Source organism: Equus asinus, chromosome 26 (genome assembly GCF_041296235.1).
Source record: "Equus asinus isolate D_3611 breed Donkey chromosome 26, EquAss-T2T_v2, whole genome shotgun sequence".
NCBI lineage: Eukaryota > Metazoa > Chordata > Mammalia > Perissodactyla > Equidae > Equus > Equus asinus.
The window spans coordinates 34,667,543-34,690,599 of record NC_091815.1 but is presented as its reverse complement, the minus strand read 5'-3'; the positions used below and the strand labels follow the sequence as shown (position 1 = coordinate 34,690,599).

The following is a 23,057-nucleotide window of genomic DNA, read 5'->3' as shown; positions in this document are numbered from 1 at the left end:
GGGAGTACAAGAATCAGAAAGCTATTTCAGGGGGAGCTGGAAGCTGGGAAGCTGACACTTGGCTCTAAGTGGTGCAGGGAGGAGAGAATGAGCCCCACTGTTGGTATTTGAGGGTGCACAGGTCTTGGGGTGCATGGCCTTACTTGGGGTTCAGGTGTATGGGGTCTGGATTAGGGATTAGGGAGCAGTCTCTGCTCCCTCTCACTCTCCCCTCCCCTCACTGGCTCTGTCCCCAAGAGCAAGGCCCCGGGAGCTCCAGGCCCTGCCCCGTCTGGCCTCAGGCCCCAGGACTGCTTCCAGCATGATTGAGGGCCTGCAGCTCGACAGGTGCTCGCGCTCCCTTCCTCCTGGGGTGGGAGGAGGTGTCCGGCTCCCAGGTGGCAGGGGCAGAGCCTTGGCGGGGCGTCTGGGTTGCCAGCAGGGCAGAGGCGGGGCCCGGGGGGACGAAGGCTTTAAAACACTCCTCCGAGAAGCTCCCCAGCTCCAAGCTCACCGCCTGGCTGCCCCTGGACGCCTTTGTCACCATGTGGCTCCCAGTTCTGTGCCTTGCCCTGTCCCTGGTGGGGACCGGTGAGAAGTGGGGAAGATGTGGGCGGGGGAGCGGGCCCCGACTCTCACTCTACCCTCTCCCTCCCCCCCATAGGTCCTTCCCCTGTCACCCTTCACCCTAGACTGTGCCCCAGATCAGGGTAGCAGGCTCTTTCTTCTCTCCCAGCCCTACCCTAACATCCTACCCCAGCCCCTCCTCACAGGCCTCACTCCTCCACTAGGTCTTCCCAGGATCTCCCAGAATTTTCTCCTCCTCCCCACTCAGACCCTGCCCCCAGTCCCTTTACCAAAGGGGCAGGTCCTGGGCCATCTCTGTCTCTGGGCGACTCCAGCTCTTCCAAGGACGCCCCCACCCCCCACCCCGCCAAGCCCACCAGACCCTGGGACCCTGACCACCTGCTCCTACCCTCTGGTTCTTTATGACCCAATGGTCTGGTTCCTGAGTCCCCATATCCTACCACACCCTGGTGACTTCCCTTCCAGCTGTTAGCTCTCAATTAGGTCCCCCAGATTGTGGCCTCTGGTCTCCCCCAATCCTCCCAGGACCCCCAAATACCACCAGACACCTACACTTCTTCCCAAACAGACTTTCTGGTCCATGACATCTGGTGGGCCCCCCATCCTGGTTGGGGGCTGTGTGAATGTCTCTTCCTTTCCTGACTCTTTGCCCCAGAGCTCGCATCCAGCACCCCCAGCCTTCTCCCCCACGCAAAACAGCCAGAACCCCCAACCACATGCTCCTTTCTTTGTAGAATTTCCATCCTTTCTCAAACTCCAGCCCTTCTCCAGCCGAGACCCTCCTGTACAGCTCTGGTTTTCTGGGATCCCATCCCCAGGATCCCAAACACCTTCCAGCCCAGCTGTCCTGCCCTGCCTCCCCCAAGTGCCCCAACATGTGATTCTAAAGCCCCACATGAAGGGGTCCTCCCCGTGTTCCCACAGCTGCTTGGCCCGATATGCCTCCTTCTCCATTCGTGTCCTGGCACCACTCCCAAGAGAACCCCACATCCTGCCAGCACCCTCAGACCGTGAACCCCATCCCCATGGAACCACCCGGTCCAGAATGACTATCATCCGGCTCTCTGTCCTCCTGAGCCTAACCCACTTTTGACCCCAAACCTGCTCCCAGAGCCCTCACAATGCCATCCCTGGTTTGCAGGACCCCAAACCCTCACAGGATCCCTCTCCCAGCCTAACCCTTTCATTCGCTCTTGACCTGGAACCCCAACTTCTACCAACTCTCGGAGCCCAGTTGGCCCCCTCCAGTCCCAAATCCAGGGACCCCCAAATTCCCCAGCCCAGATGTTCTCCTTGGCCTCACACCTGATTCCCCAAATCTGTATCCTTTCCAGAACCCCAAAACTCCATCCGGGACCTCACCATTTCCTCACCTGGTAGCACCCAACCCTCCGAATCCCCCCCCAGCTCTGAACCTCTCCCTTGGGGCCTTTATTCCTGGTTTCTCTTTCCCCTCTGAACGCACAGCTTCCTGCCCCTTGTCCGAGACCCCAAGCCACCCGACCCCCACCCTCGATGCCTGCCCCAGTGCTGTCTTGTCATCTCCTATCCTGATCCCTGGGGTCCACTCCGCTCTCAGCATCAAGTCTCCCCACCCAGGACCAGCCACCCACCCCCCATCCCAAGGACGGCTCCAGAATTCCGGGTCCTTCCCAACACCCCTTGCCCATGTCCCCAGACCCCCAGCCTGGTCCTCTGCCCCCGTGTCCCCCCAACCCCACAGCACAGCTCCCTCTCCTAGCCCAGTCCCCTGGCCTCTCCTGTCAGCCTTCGCCCCCACCCCTGACCCAGCCCCCCTTTCACAGGTGCCGCGCCCCCCATCCAGTCTCGGATCATAGGAGGCTGGGAGTGTAAGAACCATTCCAAACCCTGGCAGGCGGCTGTGTACCATTACAGCAGCTTCCAGTGTGGGGGCGTCCTGGTGGACCCCCAGTGGGTGCTCACAGCCGCTCACTGCAAGAACGAGTGAGTAGGGGCCAGCCCAGTGGTGAAGCAGTTAAGTTTGCGCGTTCTGCTTCAGCAGCCTGGGGTTCACCGGTTTGGATCCCGGGTGTGGACCTATGCACTGCTTGTGAAGTCCTGCTGTGGCAGGTGTCCCACATATAAAACAGAGGAAGATGGGCACAGATGTTAGCTCAGGGCCAATCTTCCTAAAAAAAAAAAAAAAAGAAAGAAAGAAAGAAAGAAAAAGAAAAGAACAAGTAAGTAGGATCAGGGGGTCTGGGGAGGGTGGCGTCTGTGCTCCCACAGAAACAGTCAGCCAGGGCCATTACCCTGGGATAACCTCAGGGAGGCTGGGGGCTGAGGGAGAGAAGGATGGCACTGGTCCAGGGCCCAGGGAGAGAGGCGGGGCTGGGACTGGACGACCTCATGGAAACCCTGCCATGGCTGCCTGGTCTCTGTGTCTCCCGTGCAACGGGCTCTCTGTCTTCCTGTGTCTCTCCCATACCTGGCTCTGTTGTGTGTCTCTCTGCGTGACTTTGATTTGTCTCTATCTTCCTCTGTCTTCTGTCTCCATGTCTCTGTGTCTCTCCCTGTCTCTGTCCATCTCTGGGTCTCTCAGCTGCCATCCCTGTCTCTGTAGGTCTCTCTCTGGGTCTCTGCCTCACTCCCTCTCCCCCATCACTGCTGAGCACACTGTCCCCCAGGATGGGACCGCAGGGGACCCCCAGAGAAGAGGAAGGGATCATCCTCAACATGTATGGGGGGGGACTTCTCACGCTGCCCAGCCCCTCCCTCCAGGGCGTCGTTCATCCAGGGGGACACAGGGAAGGGCTGGTTTGAGCCGGCACTGGGTGGGGGCAATGGAGGAAGGTGGAAGGAGAAGGAGAAAGGGAGAAGGTGCTGGGGAGGGAGGGGACGCTGGCCTTGGGGGGGGCCAGGCCACCCAGCTGCTGGGGAAGCAGCCCCACAGCCCCAGCTGCCGCTGAGCCGCCTCAGGCCTCCCCTCCCCTGCCCCACCTCCCGCCCCCCTTCTCTCTCACTGTGTCTCCCCTCCCTCCGTCCTGTTTCTCAATCACTCTTGACTTCCTCCGTGCCTACTCACTGTCTATTTCTCCTTCTCCTGCCTCTCCGCCTTTTCACTCCTGCTGTGACGAGTCTCACTGTCTTGTCTCCTCCTCCCGTCCGTGCTCTCTCTAGCTCACTGTTCCCCTGCCTTCCTCATGCCCTATATTTTTTAAGCTCTTTTTTTTCCACTCCGTTTCTCTTTGTCCCTGGATCTGCCTTTCACGCTGTCACATTCTTTTTTTCCTCACTGTCTCTATTTCTCCATGACTCCAATCTTTCCTTCTCTCTCTCTCTCTCTCTCTCTCTCTCTCTCTCTCTCATGTTTTCTCCTTGTTCTTCTTTCCCATTTTGGACCCTCCCCCAGGCTCCCCTGCCCCACCCCCCTCCCACCTCCCCTCTCCTCATTCCCTCCATCCCCCTCTCTCCCCAGCTATTACCAGATCTGGCTGGGGCGCCACAATCTGTTTGAGGATGAAGACACAGCCCAGTTCTTCCTCGTCGCTAAAAGCTTCCCACACCCTGCCTTCAATCTGAGCCTCCTGGAGAACAACAACCGCCTCCCAGGAGAGGACTACAGCCACGACCTCATGCTGCTCCAGCTGGCGCAGCCCGCCCAGATAACAGCCGCCGTGCAGGTCCTGGCCCTGCCCGCCCAAGAACCTGTACTGGGGAGCACCTGCTATGCCTCCGGCTGGGGCAGCATCGAACCAGATAAGTGTATGTCGGGGGCCAGACCTGCAGCCTGGAGCCCAGACCCCCGGGGGTAAGGGAGGAGGGGCTGGTGGCCCGGACCCCTGGGTCTGAGGGAGGAGGGGCTGGGGGCCTGGACTCCAGGGTCTGAGGGAGGAGGGGCTGGGGGCTGGACTCCCGGGTCTGAGGGAGGAGGGCTGAGGACACCTGCGTGTCTTTATCTCCCTGGCCCATAGTCACATACCCGGATGAACTCCGGTGTGTGGACCTCACACTCCTGTCCAACGATGTGTGTGACAACGCCCACTCCCAGAACGTGACAGAGTACATGCTGTGTGCTGGGCACTTGGAGGGCGGCAAGGACACATGCGTGGTAAGTGAGCCTGTGCCCCCAGGGCTTCGAAGTCTTCGGGGAGGGGACTCAGATTCCAGACTGGGTGTGAGAGCAAAGTAGGCATCTGTCCCACTTTTCCCAGTTGTAGCCCCGCCCCCATGCCTCAGCTCCCTCCCCGTGCCCCCTCTCTTTCCCAAACCCCCATCCAGACATCCCTGTATCTCCTTCCACATCATAGTTCACCCCTTTCTCCCTCTGACACATATTTATTGTCCAGTCCGAGAAAGTTTCTTGGCAGAGGTGACATGTGAGATGACCCCGAGGGTGGACGGGTCCCATACACGTATCCTGTTTCCTCTGCACTGACCTGTCTGCAGGTACTGTCCTGCTGGACCCTGCCCCATGTGCAGAACCTGGACCCTGAAGTCCCATCCCCATGGGCCAGGGCTCAAGGCACTGTCCTCTCTACTGGAATCTGGCTTCCCTTCTCTGGGAGTGGACTCTGGGGATAACTGTCTCTTTCCCCATAGCTGGGGGGTCGCTGGGTGTGATCGGTGAGCCCAGGTCTGAGAGCTGGGGCCCCGCAGGCAGAACCCGGGGCTTCGCGGACCTCTCTCTCTCCCCCTTGTGCTGTAGGGTGACTCAGGGGGCCCGCTGATCTGCGATGGTGTGTTTCAAGGAGTCACGTCCTGGGGCCACATCCCGTGTGGCAGGCCCAATAAGCCCGCTGTCTACACCAAACTGATACCCCATGTGCAGTGGATCCAGGACACCATAGCAGCCAATCCCTGAATGCCCCCACCCTGTCCCCTACCCCCAGTAAAATCGAATTCGCATCAAGTCCTGGTATCATCTGGGCTTCCAGGCGCCGGGCACTTGGAAGCTCGGGACCCACCTGGCCCAGGTTGGAGCCATGAGCGAAGGGGAAGGGAGGGGCTGAGACAGGCATGAACAGGCAGAGAAAGGTTCAGACCCCAAAGGGCGAGGCAAGGACTTGGAACCGGTTCGCACACGCTGGGCCTGACCTCGCCCTGGGGGCAGAGAGGGCAGTAGAGGGTCAGACTCTGAGAGGTTGGGGGGCGCCCACGTTTTATTGTGTCTGGGAAGCCTGAAAGGGGACAGAGGGAGGTTATTGCAAGCCACACCTTCCTGGGGAGGGGACTGTCCCGCAGAAGGGCGGGACTACACCAAATGCTGGGCGCTGTCCTTTGCCCCCACGGCAAGACTGGACACCCAGGGGTGGGGCTGGACCTCGGAGAGGGAGGACTTCCGGTGATGGCGTGTGGCTCCGGGGTCGAGGCCTAGCTAGGCTTGGGGGGTGGGGCCGCACCAACTGGCCAGGCTTCCTGGGGCTGCACACAACTGGAGGGGGCGGTGTCGGACTTCGGGGTGGGGGCGGGGCGAGGACTCAGTGGGCGGGAACAGAGCTGCAAGGGGTGGGCCCTAGCTCGAGAGTGTCCTCCCAGGGCGTGGCCTGTTCTTAGAGAGCGGGCCCCAAGGGAGGTGTAATGCTGGACTCGTGGCCAAGATGATCCGAGAAGCTCGAGTGCAATTGCTTAGAGAGGCTTGGGGGGGAACCTGGGGCGGTGAGTGAATTGGGCAGGTCCACGGTGTGCTAGGGGTCTGCGTCTGACTGCTGGTCGGATACGTGCCTTGGGGTGCTCTGGGTCGTGACCCGCCGGCGGCTCACCCGCCGCTCCCGGCTGTACGTCCCTTTGCTCCACATGCCCACTTGGTTTAGGTAGCTCAGCGTGCCTGGGGGCGGGGGCTAGGTGGGCCGTTGGACTCGGAACCCCGCCCTAGGCCCCGCCCCGTCCCTCGAGGCACACATGCCCCTCGGGTCCGCCCCATGCGACCCCGGGCCCTGCCTCGTCTTCTGCCTCGGCCCCGCCCCCTGCCCAGGCCCCGCCCCTCTCTCCCGAGGCCCCGCCCCTCCCTCCCGAGGCCCCGCCCTCACCGGCCCACAGCATCAGGGCGGCAGCGCCCCAGCACAGGTAGGTGGTCACCAGGTAGGATACCTGTGGCCTCGGGCGCAGTGTCTCGCAGTTGACTACAAAGAGCGTGAGGCTGAGGACAATCAGGAACCCTGCACTGGGGTGGGGCCAGAGACGGACACGAGGCTGGACAGGGACCCCGGGACTCGCAGAAAGAGAAGAGACAGAGACATCCTCTCCCCGCCTCCATGACAAACAGACACACACACACACACACACACACGATAGACTAAAATGATACCAGCAAAGAGGCGGAAAGAAGAGGGAAACATGGCAAAGTGAGAGACACCCCTCACACCCCGACTGAGAAAGATAAAGTAGAACAGATGCACCAGGGAGAGGTGGAGCAGAGATCCCAAGAGACATTCGAAGACGGAGACCCAGCAGCCAGCAGGACAGAAACTCTGAGATACACCTCCCCAAAGCCGGAAAGAGAGCCCTGGGGAGAGATGCTGAGGGGGGAGGGCACCCCTTCCCCCAAGCTGACACTTACCAACGCTGAAGCTGAGGGAACTGAAGACAAGGTCGATCTTATTAAGGCGGCGGAAGACTGGCCAGAAGGAGATGCCCATGGTGAGGAGGAGGACCAGACACAGCATCAGGGCCAGCATCATGCAGCCCATGCTCATGTGGATGAGAACTGGGGGGGAAAGGGGGGTGGAGGATGCCCCGGAGTCATCCCCAGACGCTCTCCAAGGTCACCCTCCAAACTCATCCCCGTGACACCCACGAGCAGCATCCCAAACAGACACCCCCAAAGTTTAGCCACAGACATCCTCAAAATCAGCTCCACTTGCATTTCCAAACTCACCTCCTAGAAACCCCAAAATGACTCCTCTCACTCACAAATCATCCCCAAGTCCCCGTAAAGTCTGTTCAAAGTCATCCGCACTCACACCCTCAGAGCTGTCTCAAATCGCACCCACTTACTCCACAGTCAGCCCCGAGCGAGCGTCATAATCAACCCCACCCACACCCCCAAGGCCACCCCACAGATGACCCTGAGTCACTCCACAGAAGCATCTCAACCATTTCTAGAGTCACCTCCACATACAGCTCCAAAGTCACCCCACTCATAATTCCAAAAGATGTCCCACAGCCACTCACATTCGTACCCTCAGTGTCACCCCTAGACACTCTCAATAGCACCCTCAAAGTTACCCAAGACACCTTAGTCATCTCCAGACACCCTACTTCTGCTAAAGTCTCTCCACTCCCACCCTAAGGTCCCCTGGTCACCCCATTCACAGCCCCAGAAGTTCCCTGGGTAGCGCAGTGGCACCCCCATTCACACCCCAGAGCCCCCCACATTCTCTGAATTACCCCCGTCGTCCCCCAGAGCGCACACACACACATGTATACACAAGGAAAACCTCCAATCAAATACTCTAATGCCAACGTACCTAAAAGATGCAATCACACTCCGTTTACAACTGATATTTATCCAATTTACGTTTCAGTATGTCAAGAGCTTCAGCCCCTCCTGAGAATTACCTCTCCTCCTTTTAGCCTCTTCCTATTGAGTCTGCTTTTCAACAATGCAAGACTGTTTGAGCCAAATGAGCTAAGACTCTCTCTGCTTCGTTTCTGGCAAACTGCACGTCTCTAACACCTAACCAGAAAGCGGGAGGTTAGTAATAGAGACAGAATGACCATAGCGCTCTCGGGGTCAATCACACTGTCTTGATTAAGGGCTTCTCAAGACACACCCTGCCCTCTGGGACCACAGAGGTACTCATGTGACTCCGGCTGAGCCAATCACGGTGCCCCCTGCCCCAGCCATGGTGATTGGCCCAAAGATGGTCACATGACCAAAGCCCACCAATCAGGCTCTGCCCTGGGACTTATTTCTGACTAAAGCTGTCAGGGATGAGCTCTCGCTCCTCCAATCAAGAAGATAAGGAGCCTGCAACTGTCTCAGCCTTGGATCCAGCCTCATAAGGGACAGGAGCTCTGAGAGAGCAAAACTAAGAAGGGAAGGCAGACCAGAAAAGGAGAGAAAGAGAGCTGAGATGACAGTCAAGTCCCTGGCTCTTGTCGTCCCACAGACCGGGCCACTCTGTGCTTTGGTCAGCAGTCCATATTTGCAGCTTACCTTCCCAACATGCATTTCACACTCCCGCCCGTTCCCTACTCTGCCCCACTTACAAGCTAATCAATCAGTACATTGCAATGCTCTAGCCACCAGGCTTGGTTTGGGGTACCCGTGTGACCCAGCCACACAGGACTTTGCAGAAAATGTTCATGCTCTTTTTCCTGCCTGACTTGAGGCCTAAGGTTAGGAGTTCGGCCGGTCGTTGTCTGCTCTCAGATCCATTCCCTGTCCTTCCCTAGTCTGTATTGCAAGAACTACATTTCCCAGCCTCCTTTGCTTCCTGGCTTATCACTACGTTAGGCTAATGGGAAGCACTGGGAGAAGACTGGCTCTGGGAGGAGGGGACAAGCCTCTCTCTGCTTCGGTTGGTGTCTTCAGGAGTAGCTGTATTTCTTCAGTGAGTGTAGCCACCTCTAAGCAAATCCCACCATGAGTCAGTGCCTTCCAGATGGCTCCAGCTTCTGGGTTCTGGTCATACCACGTCCTCCCTTTGTCCTTCTGGCCTAGGGACTAGCAGCTTGCTGAGTTGCTAACCCCTGCCTTGCCTCATCATTCCCTACTTGGCTTCTCAGCTCTTCTGTGACCCGTGAAACCAGTTCCCTACAGTTACTACCCTCTGAAGCATCTAGAATGATTTCTTCTCCTAGCTGGATCCTGACTTGCCACTACATGGAGCCTTGAGAATGAAACCAATTCAAGTAGCCAAGAAACAGACAGACAGAAATGTCTGATGCTATCACTTGGACTCCTGGGTTCAGCCATGCCTGAAAGCACTCCTACCCCAACCCTTTTTCACTGAGGCGAGCCCGTAAATTCCTTCACCCAAGCTAGTTCAAGTTAGAGTTTCTGTCATTGTGACTCAAAAACTCCTAATTCAAGGTATTCCATAGGTTGGCAAGGAACACAGGAGTCAATGCTGCCTGCGTACCAGCCACCAAAATCACAGTCAAACCCTAAAACACACACACACGCACAGCCAGAATTCAATATTCACCAAAAATCTAGAGCGAGGAGAACTCCCCAAAGCTGAGAAACAATTGGTAAGGTCACAGAGGCAAAGGTTGAAATTAGACTACATAAAAATTCTACATTTCTTCACCTTATTAAAAAAAAAAACTTTCATAACTTACATGTTACATCTTTATGCCAGCCATAAAGCTTTGCACAGTCCTAGCATTCAATAAATGGTGATTTACTTTAAAAAGAGACTACAATACTGCCATTTGTGTTTTTGTTTTTTGGGGGTTTTTGTGTGTTTTTGAGGAAGATTGGCCCTGAGCTAACCTCTGTTGCCTGTCTTCCTCTTTTTGCTTGAGGAAGATCGTTGTTGAGCTAACATCTGTGCCAATCTTCCTCTATTTTGTATGTGAGTTGCTGCCACAGCATGGCTTGATGAGTGGTGCATATGTCCACGCCCAGGATCCAAACCCGCGAACCCTGGGCCACTGAAGTGGAGCGCACAAACTTAACCATTATGCTTCTCGGCCAGACCCCTATGTGTGTTTTTAAAATGGTAAATAAATAAACATATATACATATACACAAACCTATGTGTGTGTGTGTGTATATGTCTATGTTTGTATATGTATATATAGTCATATGCAAGTATAAATATATAGCCTTTTTCTCATACATGGAGAGAATATGGCTAGAACACAAAAGACCTTAAAAATGGTTTGGTGACATCAGAAGCCCCCAGGAAGGGAGATGGGAGGGAAGGAGGACGGAAATGACGGGCAGACATTTGCACTTGTTAAAATGTTAAAGCGTGTAAATATATCACAGGTTCAAATTCAATAAAAGTCATTTAAACTTTCAAATAAAGAAAAACTTTGAAGTCACGTGAACAAAGTTAACGTTTTAGAATAAACGGGGAATGTAATGAACATTCACCTTTTTCGTCTTCTCAGTACCTTTGAACAGCAGTCCCGCATTTGGGGAATTTTCCCATCGTAGGCATCCACCTCTCCCAGGAAGGAATCCAGCCTCCCTTACAGCTAGGACCTCGGCACGTGACCAGGCTCCACCAATAAAACAGGGCCACGCCCTGAAATCGGCAGCCGGAAGAAGTAGGCTGGTCAGAGCGGCCGCAGCCATCTCTAAGGTCCTGAGGCAGCAGAGAAAAGGGTTCCCCAGGGGAGACCAGGCCAGGAGAGGCCGGGGTCCACAGGGCAGGCTGCAAGGCGTGTGCCCAGCCAGCCAGTCCTCCAGAGCATCTCTGGGTATGGTCCTGGTCACTCGACCCCCGCAGCCCAGTTCTCTCGCCTCCCAGAGATCCCACAAGCTCCCCGACAGACGTCCCGTATAAATCTGTTTTCTGCTTAAACCAGCTTGAATTGGCTCCTGCTGCTTGTCATGAGAATCCAGACCTCTCTGGGGAGTGTCTATCAAAGGCTTACAAAATCTCACCAGCCCTTTTGAAACACGGTTACTCCACTCTTGGGAATCTTACCCCCAAAGGAATTATGCTCAAATAAAGAATCACAAATATAGGGGGAAATGGTGCGCAGTTGTTTCTGCCCACCCAGCATGCGTTCCTGTTCTTCTGGCAACAGCAACTCGATTTTGTTCGGAGGAAGTCTCCAGCCACCGTCTGTCCTTGTGCTCCTGACGGAAGGGACTGCTCCACTGACTTTTAAGAAAAGCATGTGATCCAGATCCAGCCAGTCACAGCATGACGTTCTCCTGACCACAGCAACTGGGAGGAGTGAGAAATGCCAGGGAAGAGCATCTGATCCCATTGGAGTTAATCCTGAGACCTTCGCTTGAGAGCCACAGAAGGCAATCAGTCCTCTTTTTCCCAGGGTTGTTTACAGAAAGGAGGGACTCTGGGCACTGGTGACGGCCCCATTGCCACAGCATGAGCACAGCTTGTCTGAGGGCCCAACACAGAGGAAGCTGTCACAGAGAGATGGCAAGAGACAGATTGCTACTCACACTCTTTGAGCACCTGGATCCAGCAGTACCTGAACCCGCTTACATCCATGCCTCTGGATTTTTCCATAACTTAAAGCCATGTTCATTTTAATTATACTAACTTGAATTTGGGAAGTATAAGAGAAAGAAACCTCCAAAATAAATAAGTAAGATTAACACTACACAGTGTTCTGGAAGTTTCATAAGCAGTTATCTGAGATCTGAAATAAAGGCAGGTGCATTGGCTGGGGGGAAAATCCTTATAATAAAATAGCTAACCCTGTTGTCCCACTTAATATGTGCCAGGCACTGTTCTAATTCTTTGGCATGTTTTAACTCACTTTTTCCTCAAACAGCCCCTGAAGAGTTACTACCATCGCTGCCATTTTAGAAATGAGGAAACTGAGGCACAGAGAGGTGCCCCAGATCACCCAGCTACCAAGCAGTTGAGCCAGGATTCCAACCCCCTGTTGGCATGCTCAGAAGCCCTGGAAACGCACTGAGACCTACAAGGAGGCAAAACATTTCTGAAGAAGCTGGGAGCCTCTTGTCATCTTGAAAAAACCCCACTATTTTAAAAAGTGAGAGAGAGGGCCAGCCCAGTGGCATAGAGCTTAAGTTTCCATGCTCCGCTTCGGCAGCCTGGGGTTCACAAGTTCAGATCCCAGGTGCAGACCTACACACCACTCATCAGGCCATGCAGTGGCAGTGTCCTACATAGAAAATAGGGGAAGATGGGCACAGATGTTAGCTCAGGGCCAATCTTCCTCACCAAAAAAAAAAAAAAAGTGAGAGAGAGAGAGAGAGGATGATGGTGTCTTTAGCCATCTAATCATGAGTCGGATTGGCTTTTGATCCAGTGTAATGTTCTCCTTCCCATGAGCTAGACAGTCCCATTTCCGTATAAGCCATATACAACTCCAGGAGACTCCCTCGCAAGGCCTTCAGAGAGTTCCCAGAGACCCTCTGGAGAGTTCTAAAGATTTCCCCCCAAGAACACCCAAATAGATTTCCCCAGAGATTCCAACCCCTGATAATCTCCAGAGACGGCCCCCCTCCAGAGCACCCCGTAGCCTGTCCAGGCTCCTACTGACCGGTGACTTGGCCCGGGATGGCACACTGGTGCTTCCTGCAGTCAATCCAGATGCCCACATAGCCAGTGTGAGAGCCCTGCATGTAGGCCATACGCCCGTCCATCATGGTGAGCGCCATCAGGGTCGCGAGGATGCTGAAGACGAGACACCAGGCCCGCAGGACGAACTTGCGATCTTCCTCCCAGGAAGAGGCTGCGTCCACCGGGAAAGAATAGGGTTCTGGGGGCCCAGATCCACCTGCATCCTAGTCTCCATGTCTGGCCACAGCCACATCTCCATCCCCACACATCTCCCAATCCCGTCCTCGTCCCCACATCTGTGCCTGTCTCACAGCCAGCTCCAACTTCACCTCCAGCACTGTCCACAACCCCAAGCCATCCACCATATTCTCCTTGTCCTAAACCCCAAACACAACCCCATCCCCATCTCTAGCTCCAGACGCATCCTCATTTTCATCTCTAACCCTAATTCCCAACCCATCTCCCATCCACTCCCCTATCCTAAGCCCAAACCCACTTGTTTTGTCTCCAACCCACCCTCCAGTCTCTAGTCCCCAAACCCCAGCCCCATCTCCACCCTCAACCTCATCCACTTATCTGCATCCCTGTGGCAAATCCCAACGCAGGACACACACAACTATGACACAGGTCCCAAAGTGTGTTCATGAGGCCAAGACCCAAAGTGTTAAAAGAATGAACACAGGTGGTGCACCCAACATTCACCAACCACTGGGGTCCTCCGACCTTCCCAGCTGGTGGGGACGTTGCCCACTTACCTCCAGCCACACTAGACGTCACAGGGTCCCTCCCACACACCAAGAGCCTTCCTACCTTGGGGTCTGCACACAGTTCAGTTCATGGTCCTTCTGCTGGGGCACTCTGTTCCCAGCTTTTCCCACCTAATCACCTCACCTCCAATGTCACTTCCTCCACCTCTCATTTCCTGAGCCCCCCACCCCACCCCCAGCCTCAGTTCCTGGTCAGATCACCCATCAAATGCTCCCATAGTGCCATGTGCAATTCTCCTTCGCTGGTGTCCTACAGTCTTGTGGTTCATCACATCACTGATTACTTTTTTCCCTACAAGCCTTCCCAAACAGATCTCCATGAAGGTAGGTGACAAATCCCTTTTGTCTCTGGCTGCGCCCTCATTGCCTGGCACAAAGCCTTTGCTATTTGTTGAAGGAAAGGAGCAACAAATGAATGTGTGAATCAATGTGTGGGCGGATGCTTTAGCGTATCCACTGGTAAGAACGCCTTTCTCTTCTTCTGTGGTCCATCTCAGTGTGGATTTCAGGGGAAGTTGGGTCTACGGGTCTGGAACTCAGCAAGGAGAAAGAAACGTTTAGAACCGAAATAAATATCTGTGAAGTGTAAACTTCAACAAGTTTTTATGGCAACGGGTTCTAAGTGCTCTTCCATATTATTAACCCATTTCATCCTTATGAGAACCCTCTGAAGTATCATTATCTCCTTTGACTGATGGGGGAACAGAGGCACAGAGCAGTTAAATGGGTATTCATGTCGGTGAAGACGTAAACGTTTGTGGGGTTTTTTGTTTTTTCAAAAGGTCGTCACAGAAGCCAAAGGAAAGGGTGGAGGAAGCAGCCGTGTGAAAAATCGCCTCTCTTGACTGGAAAGAGTGAACCTACTGGGTGGGTGCCCACACCCCTGCTGGCCTCTCCTGAGCCCTTCTCCAGCTGTGGCTGCGTCTGCCTCTCCCCAAACCCAGCTGGAGGTCTTTGAGGGCCCGATCTTCTCTGGATCCCTGAGGCCTCAGAGAAAGGTGAAGAGAGACAGAGACGGAGGAGAAAGAAAGAGAGCAAGGATAGATGTGGAACCAGAGAAGGGAATACAGGGATAAAACTGATTCAGAGAAAATCTTGGAAGGGCCTGGGGTGGGGGCATGTAGGAGGAGGGTATTATAAATGCAGATCTCAGGCCCTCCGGAAGCTGCAAGAAGTGATCTCACAGATGCCAGTGACCCAGCCCTGATTCAGCCCTGCCTAGCCCTGACCCTACTCTGGCCCCTCTCTGACCCTGTTGTCTCCACCCTGACCCCACTCTGACCCCACCTTGGCCCCACTCTGACCCTGCTCTGTCTCCACCCTGATTACTCCCTACCCTCCATCTCACCCCTGCCCTGCCCTGATGCTTTAACCCAGCAGTGACCTCTTCTTGACCCAATCCTGACCCTGCTCAGACCCCACGCTGAACTCGTCCTGATCAGCCTCAGCCCCATTGTCACTCACGTGGAGCTAGGACGGAGGATGAGTCCATGGCCAACGTCTCAACCTCCTGGAACTCCCCCAACTGTCATGGAACCTCCCCCCTGCCCCCAACTGCAGGCCACACTGCAGCCTGGAGGCCTGCCTGTGGACAGCAGGAGAGACCAAGAAACACAGAAGAAGGGACAGAGAGATGCAAAGGCCAAGGGACAGGGCCTGAACCCCGGAGAGAGACCAACGGACTTCCAGGTAGCCATGGAGGTGCCTGCAAGGAGGGGCTGAGGCAGTTGGCAGGCTGTTGAGTGCATCTGGGGAGTGACCTTGCCCTGCGTCTCCTCATGTCCCAGAGGCCCCAATCTGGCCACGAGAGCACCCAGCCAGATTTCCATCCAGAATCTCCAAATAACAACCAAGATGAGACCCAAAACCCTTCGCCACTTACCTACAGGCCCCAGGTCAGTACTCAGGACTCTCCACCGATTGTCCACAGTCGCCGGGTCAGTATCCAAGAACCCCTGCCCATTAGCCACAGTCGCCGGGTCAGTATCCAAGACCCTCCACCAGTGAGCAGTCGCCGAGTCAGCATCCAAGACACACCATCCATTTTCAGCAGTCGCCGAGTCAGTACCCAAGACACACCATCCATTTTCAACAGTCGCCGAGTCAGTACCCAAGACACACCGCCACTTACCTACAGTCGCTGGGTCAATAGCCAAGAGCTTCTACCAGTTCTCCAAACTCGCCGCCCCAGCGTCCAAAGCCCTCCATTGATTACGCACACCACCCTGAGGAGTATAGAATCAAGTGACGACAGTAGTGAAGTCAGTCTCCCGGACCACCGGCCAAAAACTGGGATCTGGCCGGTAATCCGGGCCAAAGTCGACATCCCCCCTTCAATTACTGACAGCCCCGAGGCCAGTATCAAAAGCATGGAATCGATTACCTGGGCCTCCCAGGAGAGTCTCAAAGGCTCTACGGACAGCTCCCAATTCAACCAAACTACTCTAGAGAAAAGCACCCTCAGCTCACCATCAGGCCACGACTTTGAGGTCAATTCTGGCAGGTGAGAGGAAGTAGGTCCAGGCAGTAGGCCAGGCTCAGGGCTAGAATTCTGCGGGACGGGCAGCAGTGAAAGGCGAGGGACCGGAATCATATCAGAGACTGGAGGTTGGACCTAGGGGTGGCAGGGTATAGAGGCTAGACCTCTGATTCAACCTAGAGACTAAATTGGGGATGGCAGGAAGCTAGATCTGGAGGCAAGGGAGCCTGGAGGCTGAACCCCGGTGGGCATGTCCTAGAGGCAGGATGTGGGGGATCCAGAGAAGGAAGATGGAGTCCAAAGGCTAGACAGGGTGGGATGGGCTCTGGCAGCTGGACTTGGGGTGTCTGGGCTGAGTGGCTTGACTCAGTGCTGACATTGGTGGGGGGTGATCTGCTGCAGGTTTCAGAACAAGTATAAACGCAGCCATTCACCGCTGCCCGTAGGCTGGCGGCTGCTGCATGAGGCCAAGAAGATCAGCCGCCTGCTGAGTCTGGCACTGAGCCTGGCTGGCATGGTGATCATCGGTCTCATCTCTCTGGGCCAGCCCTGGATCCACTTCCAGGTGCCATTGCTGCCCCCTTGGGACCCTGCGGGCCCCTTGACCATCCCCGTCAGCACCATCTTCTTTATGCAGTGCCCTGACAGCTCCTGCCTGCATGAGTACAACCAGGATATTTGTAAGGCCTGCCCTCTATTCACCATTCCTGGGACTCGTCTTCTCTCTTTGTCTCAGAGACCCCTTTCTGCCTTCCCTGGGATGGTTCTCACTCCCCCTAGATTGTCCCCTCTCCCTCGGGATGGCCCTCACTGCCCCAGGACTATCCTCATTGTGCTATGCCCATCCTCACCTAGGTGCTACCCATCCTCAGAGTCCTCATAACCCTAGGAGCTTACACAGTCTCCTGAGGCTTTTTCACCCCAGGGAATCTGTCCTCAGTATATCAAGCTGGTTGCTCAATGTCCACCCCACTTCTCACTGCCCGAGAACCTGTTTTGACTGACCCAGAGGTGTATCCTCAATGCCAAAGGCATCTGCCTCAGTATCCCTTCTCTAGAGCCCAGTTTCAATTTTCTTAAGATGAGGATGAAGAGTTTGCAAAGGAGAGGGTTTAAAAATACTCCTAGACTCACTGGGGACCCTTTCCACAAGCTCATGGCCTGAGGGCCTGCCTTGGTGTCCCTGATTGTCTTTCTTTCCCAGACTTTCTGGACTTCTCCTGGGCCTTCCTCATCATCGCCAGCATCACCAACGTCTGCCTCTGCATCATCCTCATAAACATGAACTTCTTCAGCTGGTCCAACATGCCAGCACTGGACTTCACCAACATCGTCCTCAGCATCCTGACAGGCATGGCACTGAGATCCTTCCCTCAGGACCCAAGGCGAGGTGTACCCAGCCCAGTGCCTATCGTGATACCCAACCCCCCTCCACCTTACACCAGTCCCATCCCCATCCTCACCTTCATCCCTAATCCCGGTCCTATCTCCCTCCAAATTTCCAACCCATCCCAATAAAAATGTCAACTTCCAACCCAACCCCATCTCCAGCCCCAATACCAGCCTCCACTTCACCTCCCATCTCCATCACCAACAAATCTCAAGATCATTCACATCCCCTTCTGTGATACCCATCCCCATCCCTACCTCCATTCCAATTCTATCTTCTATCCAATCTCCAAACCATCCCCAACCCCTTTACAAATCTCAACACCCAACTCAACCCCATGCCAGACTCTCCTCAACACTCATTCCAAATCCAACCCAACTTTATGACCTGTGAACCTCAACTTCAGACTCAACCCCAACCCATCTGTGACCCCATCTTCTTCTCAATTTCCAACCTCACGCCCAACCACAAACACAATCCCATCTCTCTCACCTGTGAACCTCACTCTCAAACTCAACCCAACCCGTTCCCAACTCCATCCTCTCATCAATCTCCAATCCATCCTCATCCCCAGCACCAGACTCAGCCTCCATCCTTGTCACTCAAACTTCAACCTCTACCCAGTACCCAACCCCATTTCCCATTCCAATCCCATCTCAAATCCTGTCTCCCCACCTCCACTAGCTGGGTGATTTTGTTCAAGCTACTCAATCCTTCTGAGCCACAGTTTTCTCATCTGAAGGATGGGGATAAAATTTCCTACCACGCGGAGATGTCATGAGGATTGAATTAGAAAATGTTGGTACTTGATGGTAGCTATTTCACTTTGCACGAATCCTTATGGTGATAATCCTCCCACCCCTACCCAAATAACTCAAAATTGATATTGTGATTAGAATAATTTAGTTTTCCATTGGCAAGCCAAGTCATACTTTTGTTAGAAAAGAAGATGGGGAGCACTTTAATTTGGAAATGAAGGATATTGCGTTCCCATCTCTGGTAGTAATTGACCCTAACTTTCAGTTGCATCAAAGGAAGCACGTTCTTGGAGAGTGAAAATGAGGCCAAGAATGGAGAGCACTCAACTTCCTGTTTCCCTGTTAGTGAACGGTATTCATCCAATTTGTCTAGCGGCTCTTCCTGATTGTTTAGATACGAGATACAAAGCGTAGAAAACACCTCAGTTTTATGCCATCTTAAATGGGACATTTTTCTCTAAGAAAATCATTTTTGTCCCTTTCCCCTCTTAATGAAATGGAAAACACTTCCAATATTATTTTTCGATAACATAAAGAAAAAATTACCCAGTACTTCGACGACCCGAGCTAAAACCAAGTCTTTTCCTTTTCACAAATTAGCTTTAATTCATGTCATTTCAAAATAAAGTTAAAATATCCAGAGTGACTGCGTTCCTTGTCCACTGCTTCAGAAGCCCCAAAATTAAAGACCCAATATAGTGATAATAACCAATCTCAATTCTTGAGGGTTCACTGTGTGCCAGGACATGAGCCAATCTCAATAATTCCCCATGACAGCCCAAGGAGATGGGTCCCATGATTATGCCCACTTTACAGATGAGGGAAATGAGGCTCAGAGAGGTGGAGTTGCTGCCCTAGCTGGGTGGCAGAGGCAGGACAAGAGCTCCAGTCTGTTGGCCCCACAACCTGTGATTTTAGACACCACCATCACCTGGTTAAAGACCAAGGCTCCAATGTCCTCTACCATGACGTTGTGGGAGTCCATTTTCCTGCTCGTGAGCAGAGGTACAGGGAGGCAAAAGAAAGTGGGAAAATAATGAGCAAGAGCTGGGCGGCCACACAGCTGTGGGACAGGGGTCCTCACACAGCTGACGCCTGGCCTCCTAACACCTGTACTTACACAGGGACGAGCACGATCTTGGGTGTCTTGTGCTACCTGCTGCAGGCTGACGAGTTCCTGCAGGAAGGCATGACCTACAGACTGGGGCGGAGCTTCTACCTGGCATGGACCAGCGTCTTCTTCTTCATGATGACTGGTCTGGGCTGGGGTGGGGTTGGGTTGGGCATGGGTTCAGGGATGCAGATGGGGACTTGGTGGGACAGGGTTTGGGGTGGGGTTGGGGTTGTGGACAGGGTTAAGTAGGATGGAATTGAGTTGGGAGACAGGCTGGGCGTAGGGCTGGGTGTAGGGATGGGTTTGGGGTTGGGTTTGGAAATGGGTTGGGGACAGTGTTGGGAATGGTGTTGGGCTTGAGGACAGTGTAGAGGATGGCTTCGGGTTTGGGTTTGAGGGTGGGGGTTGGGGAAAGTATAGGGAGAGGGGTTGGGTTCAGCTTTAGGGACAAGTTTGGGAACAGGGTAGAGGGTGACATGCGGCTGGGTTTGGAAATGGGTTGGGGACAGAGTAGGGGATGGGATTGAGTTTGAGTTTAGGGATGGGCTTGAGGACTCGGTAGGGGGTGTGGTTGGGCATGGGGAGAGGACTGGGATCAGGGGCGGGCCGGTGACCTCTGCATCTCACACCCTCTGCTCTCTTCCTCCCCCCAGGTTTCTTGTCCTATCTCAACTACATGAATTTCTGGTCCATCCTGGCGATCCAGGCTGTCTGGACTTAGGACGTGGGAATGACCCTGCCTCTGACCTGCTCCCACAGCTCGCTGCCAAGCACCTGGCAGGACTTGAAAAAGGAGAAGACTCTTTTTCAGTCTCTTCTGAATCCCTCCCCAACTCAGATTAATAATTTGTACTTTTAAATAATCTGTATTTTTCGCCCAAAATATTCTTTTAGCTCAGTACCTTGTAAATGTTCTTTGGAAATGCCATCCCTCCCTGGGGCCATCCCTCAGGCCCTCTAGGTTAGAGGGACAGGTGAGGAAAGGGGCTCAGGGGAAAGAGACTCGAGGCACAAGGTCAGCAAAGAGGCTGAGCCGATGGCTCCTGGCATACAGATGGTGCTCAATCAATGTTTGCTGAATAGCTCATTCTCCCCAAGCTCTCTGGACGTCATTCTGTATCTTTGAGCTTTTTCATACTTTTACTGTTTGCAATCCCAATAATTTCCCCCTCCTGTGATGAATTTTCCCTGCACCCACACTTCACCTGCTGCCATTACCAGCAGCTCCTGCCACCACTTCCTCTTTCTTCTCCCCAAATCTCCCAACACAAGGCTATTCTTTTCTTAAAAACTTTGTTTATTTTCTATAGGGTCCCGTTGCTTCTCTAAATTTCTTTCTTTCTTTTTTCCTTTCTTTCTTTCTTCCTTCTCTAATTTTTTTCTTTCCTTTTTCCTTTCTTTCTGTCTTTCTTCCTTCCTTCCTTCTCTGATTTTCTTTCTTTCCTCCTTCCTTCCTTCCTTCCTTCCTTCCTTTCTTTCTCTCTTTCTTCTTTCCTCCCTCCCTCCCTCTCTCCCTCCTTCCTTCTTTCCTTCTTTCTTCTTAAGGCCATTGTGTGTAGCCGATGATTTGCGGCTAACAGAGTCATTTACTGAACAGGGCAGGGTTGCAACTCAAGTACAAAGTTACATCAATGTCTGGGGTCCTCCTGCAGGGCCCGGACCTGGGGGTCCCATCCGTCTCCCTCTCACACAGGGGTTAAGCTGCCAGGTTTTGAGTCTGGGCTCGGCCACTTACGAGCTCTGTGACCTGTGACAAAGTGTTGAACCCATCCGGCTCTGTGTCCTCATCTGTGAAAGGAGGATCATGAGAATACTTCAATCTAGATAGAGTTGAACACATGCCTGGTGTCGCCTGCAGCGGCAAAGGGCAAGGAATGACAGGTACCGCCAAGGCTACTTGGTTGTTTAAGCAATCAGAGTATTGATAAAGGGAAACAGAACGAGGAGCAGGCATAAAGGGGAACAACAAATTGGTGCTTACAACATCCACACCGCAATCAGCCAGGGAAGTCCCAATAGTTTGTAGGGCAGATGGGAGTGCCGATTGTCCGGGTCTGAGGCAAAGCGTCCTCTCCTCAGTGAGACTGCCAATTGTTCTATGCCTGTGACTCTCTTTTATCCTAAGGTTTCTCTGTGTTCCGACTCAGGGTTTCAGACATTTGGATACTTTGAGTTATTTCTTCTTGTTCTCACGGATGGGGTGCTTTTATCTTTTTTGTTCCCATGTATGGGATGTTTCTAAAGTCCTGTCAGGTGCCCGTCGGGGTGGCCAGGCCAGACAAGTAACATGACGCAGGACGTATTTTGTGTAACTTGTGCCTTAGAGTCAAGGCCGAAGTGGCCATCTTTGGCCCCGAGCCCAGACACATTCCTTTGTGTGGGGCCCAGGCCCCGTGTCCTTGGAAGGAGGGGTGGAGGGTCAATGAACTCTGTACACCTGGTCCAGAGTATGCGCTCTTTGAGTACTGCTACAATAACCCTTCCTCATGTCTCCCCCAAAAGGCTCTCAAATATTTTCATTTTTAACAGAAATTGAGCCACAACTAGGCGGCCGACACTGGGTCTACAGCAGTGATCGAACTAGACAGAAATTCTCGCCTTTGTGAAATTGACATCTCAGCAGGGAGGCAAAAGTATATGCCCACAAACAGATATGATAGGAGAAAAATAAAGGAGGGTAAAGAAATTCCATCCGGGAAGGACGGGGTGCGTTATACAAAGTGAAGGGACAGGGGGCTCTATGCTAAGGTGACACCTGAGCAGTGACACGGCTGAAGAGAGGAAGAGAGTCATGCGGATAGACTGGGGGCTGGGGGAGAAGAGTTCCAGGCAGAGGGAACAGCAAATGCAGAGGGCCTCAGGTACAAATGTCCTGAGCAGGTTCCAGGATGGCCAGGGAGGCCAGCGTACTAGTGTGGCCTGAGTGAGGGAGAGAGAGAGGAATAGGGGCCAGGTCACCCCAGGCCTTGTGGGCCACCGTGAGGACTCTGCTGTACTCTGAGTGAGGCAGGAGCCAGTGAAGGACAAGTCTCCCACATTCTTAAGAGAGGAGTTTAGTTTTAATCCAGACCCCAGCCTTGACGAGACGAGTCTCCTCACTGGAAGAAAGACAGCCATCCAAAGGTCCAGGGGACCAGCTAAACAAAGTGTGTTGTGTCACACAAAGGAATACTTTGCCCCTGTTCAAGGAATGAGGTCACTCTGTACATACTGATGTTGGAGGAGACTACTTAGGGGACAAAAAGCGTCTTTGCCCATAGTGTGTGTGTGTGTGTGTGTGTCTGTGTAGCCATCAAGTAAAAAACTGTTGACAGTGGCGACTGTGGTGAGTGGGTTTGGAGTAGAGAAGTTTCATTTTTCATCTCTGAAAAAAAATTTTACAGTCACGTCAGTTGCAAGACACTCCTTCGATCTCCAACCCTACCAAGAATCCAAGCCCCCAGGGCTTAGAGGATCTAAACCGGGGGTGAGCCCCAAATCCGGTCCTCCCTTAGCCCCAGGAGTCTAGTCCCCGGCGCCCTCCTCCTTCAGACCCGAAGTCCAGCCTTCCTGTCCCTCCCTCGAGGGCTGGCCCATCCTCTCACTGCGCAGAATCAGCCTCCAAGTCTGCGCCACGTGGGTGCTTTCCCAGAAACGCCCCCCTGTCAATCTCCGCACTGGCCCCGCCTCCCGCTCTGTGCCGGGACTTCGCCTGGCTCGGCCCCGCCCCTGCAGCCTCAGCTCACGCCCCTGCCGCGAGAGCAATTCTTGCGGCTTCCCTTTCTGGCCCCGCCCATTCCCGGGGGGGGGTCCTTCTCCTCCACGGCCCGCCTTGAGTGCCGTCCGAAGAA

General features: G+C 53.9%; 2 protein-coding genes across 3 annotated transcripts; both read left to right on the top strand.

Moving 5' to 3' along the window:
* Positions 1 to 335: 335 nt before the first annotated feature.
* LOC123281043 (kallikrein-1-like) lies at positions 336 to 5,440 on the top strand. Of its 2 annotated transcripts, XM_044758877.2 has the most exons (5): positions 336 to 570; positions 2,373 to 2,532; positions 4,007 to 4,293; positions 4,503 to 4,639; positions 5,237 to 5,440. In XM_044758877.2, exons 1-5 carry the CDS (start codon positions 525 to 527, stop codon positions 5,390 to 5,392), a joined length of 786 nt encoding a protein of 261 aa, XP_044614812.1. In that variant the 5' UTR covers positions 336 to 524; the 3' UTR covers positions 5,393 to 5,440. The 2 variants fall into 2 exon arrangements, with proteins under 2 accessions (XP_044614812.1, XP_044614813.1); XM_044758878.2 differs by lacking the exons at positions 336 to 570; positions 2,373 to 2,532 and adding an exon at positions 3,147 to 3,266.
* A 10,415-nt stretch (positions 5,441 to 15,855) lies between these two features.
* LOC106845493 (outer dense fiber protein 4-like) lies at positions 15,856 to 19,948 on the top strand. Its single transcript, XM_014863715.3, has 5 exons — positions 15,856 to 15,989; positions 16,368 to 16,645; positions 17,170 to 17,316; positions 19,238 to 19,369; positions 19,881 to 19,948. The coding sequence occupies exons 1-5, from the start codon at positions 15,856 to 15,858 to the stop codon at positions 19,946 to 19,948; spliced, it is 759 nt and encodes a 252-aa protein (XP_014719201.2).
* Positions 19,949 to 23,057: the final 3,109 nt, after the last annotated feature.

Bases quoted from the DNA above. Each gene is read 5' to 3' on its own strand.
- LOC123281043 (XM_044758877.2), top strand. From the start codon at position 525: ATGTGGCTCCCAGTTCTGTGCCTTGCCCTGTCCCTGGTGGGGACCG. The intron at 571-2,372 runs GTGAGAAGTGGG...CCCCTTTCACAG, and splicing joins CCTGTCCCTGGTGGGGACCG to GTGCCGCGCCCCCCATCCAG. The intron at 4,640-5,236 runs GTAAGTGAGCCT...CTTGTGCTGTAG, and splicing joins GCGGCAAGGACACATGCGTG to GGTGACTCAGGGGGCCCGCT.
- LOC106845493 (XM_014863715.3), top strand. From the start codon at position 15,856: ATGGAATCGATTACCTGGGCCTCCCAGGAGAGTCTCAAAGGCTCTACG. The intron at 15,990-16,367 runs GTGAGAGGAAGT...GATCTGCTGCAG, and splicing joins TTTGAGGTCAATTCTGGCAG to GTTTCAGAACAAGTATAAAC. The intron at 16,646-17,169 runs GTAAGGCCTGCC...TTTCTTTCCCAG, and splicing joins TGAGTACAACCAGGATATTT to ACTTTCTGGACTTCTCCTGG.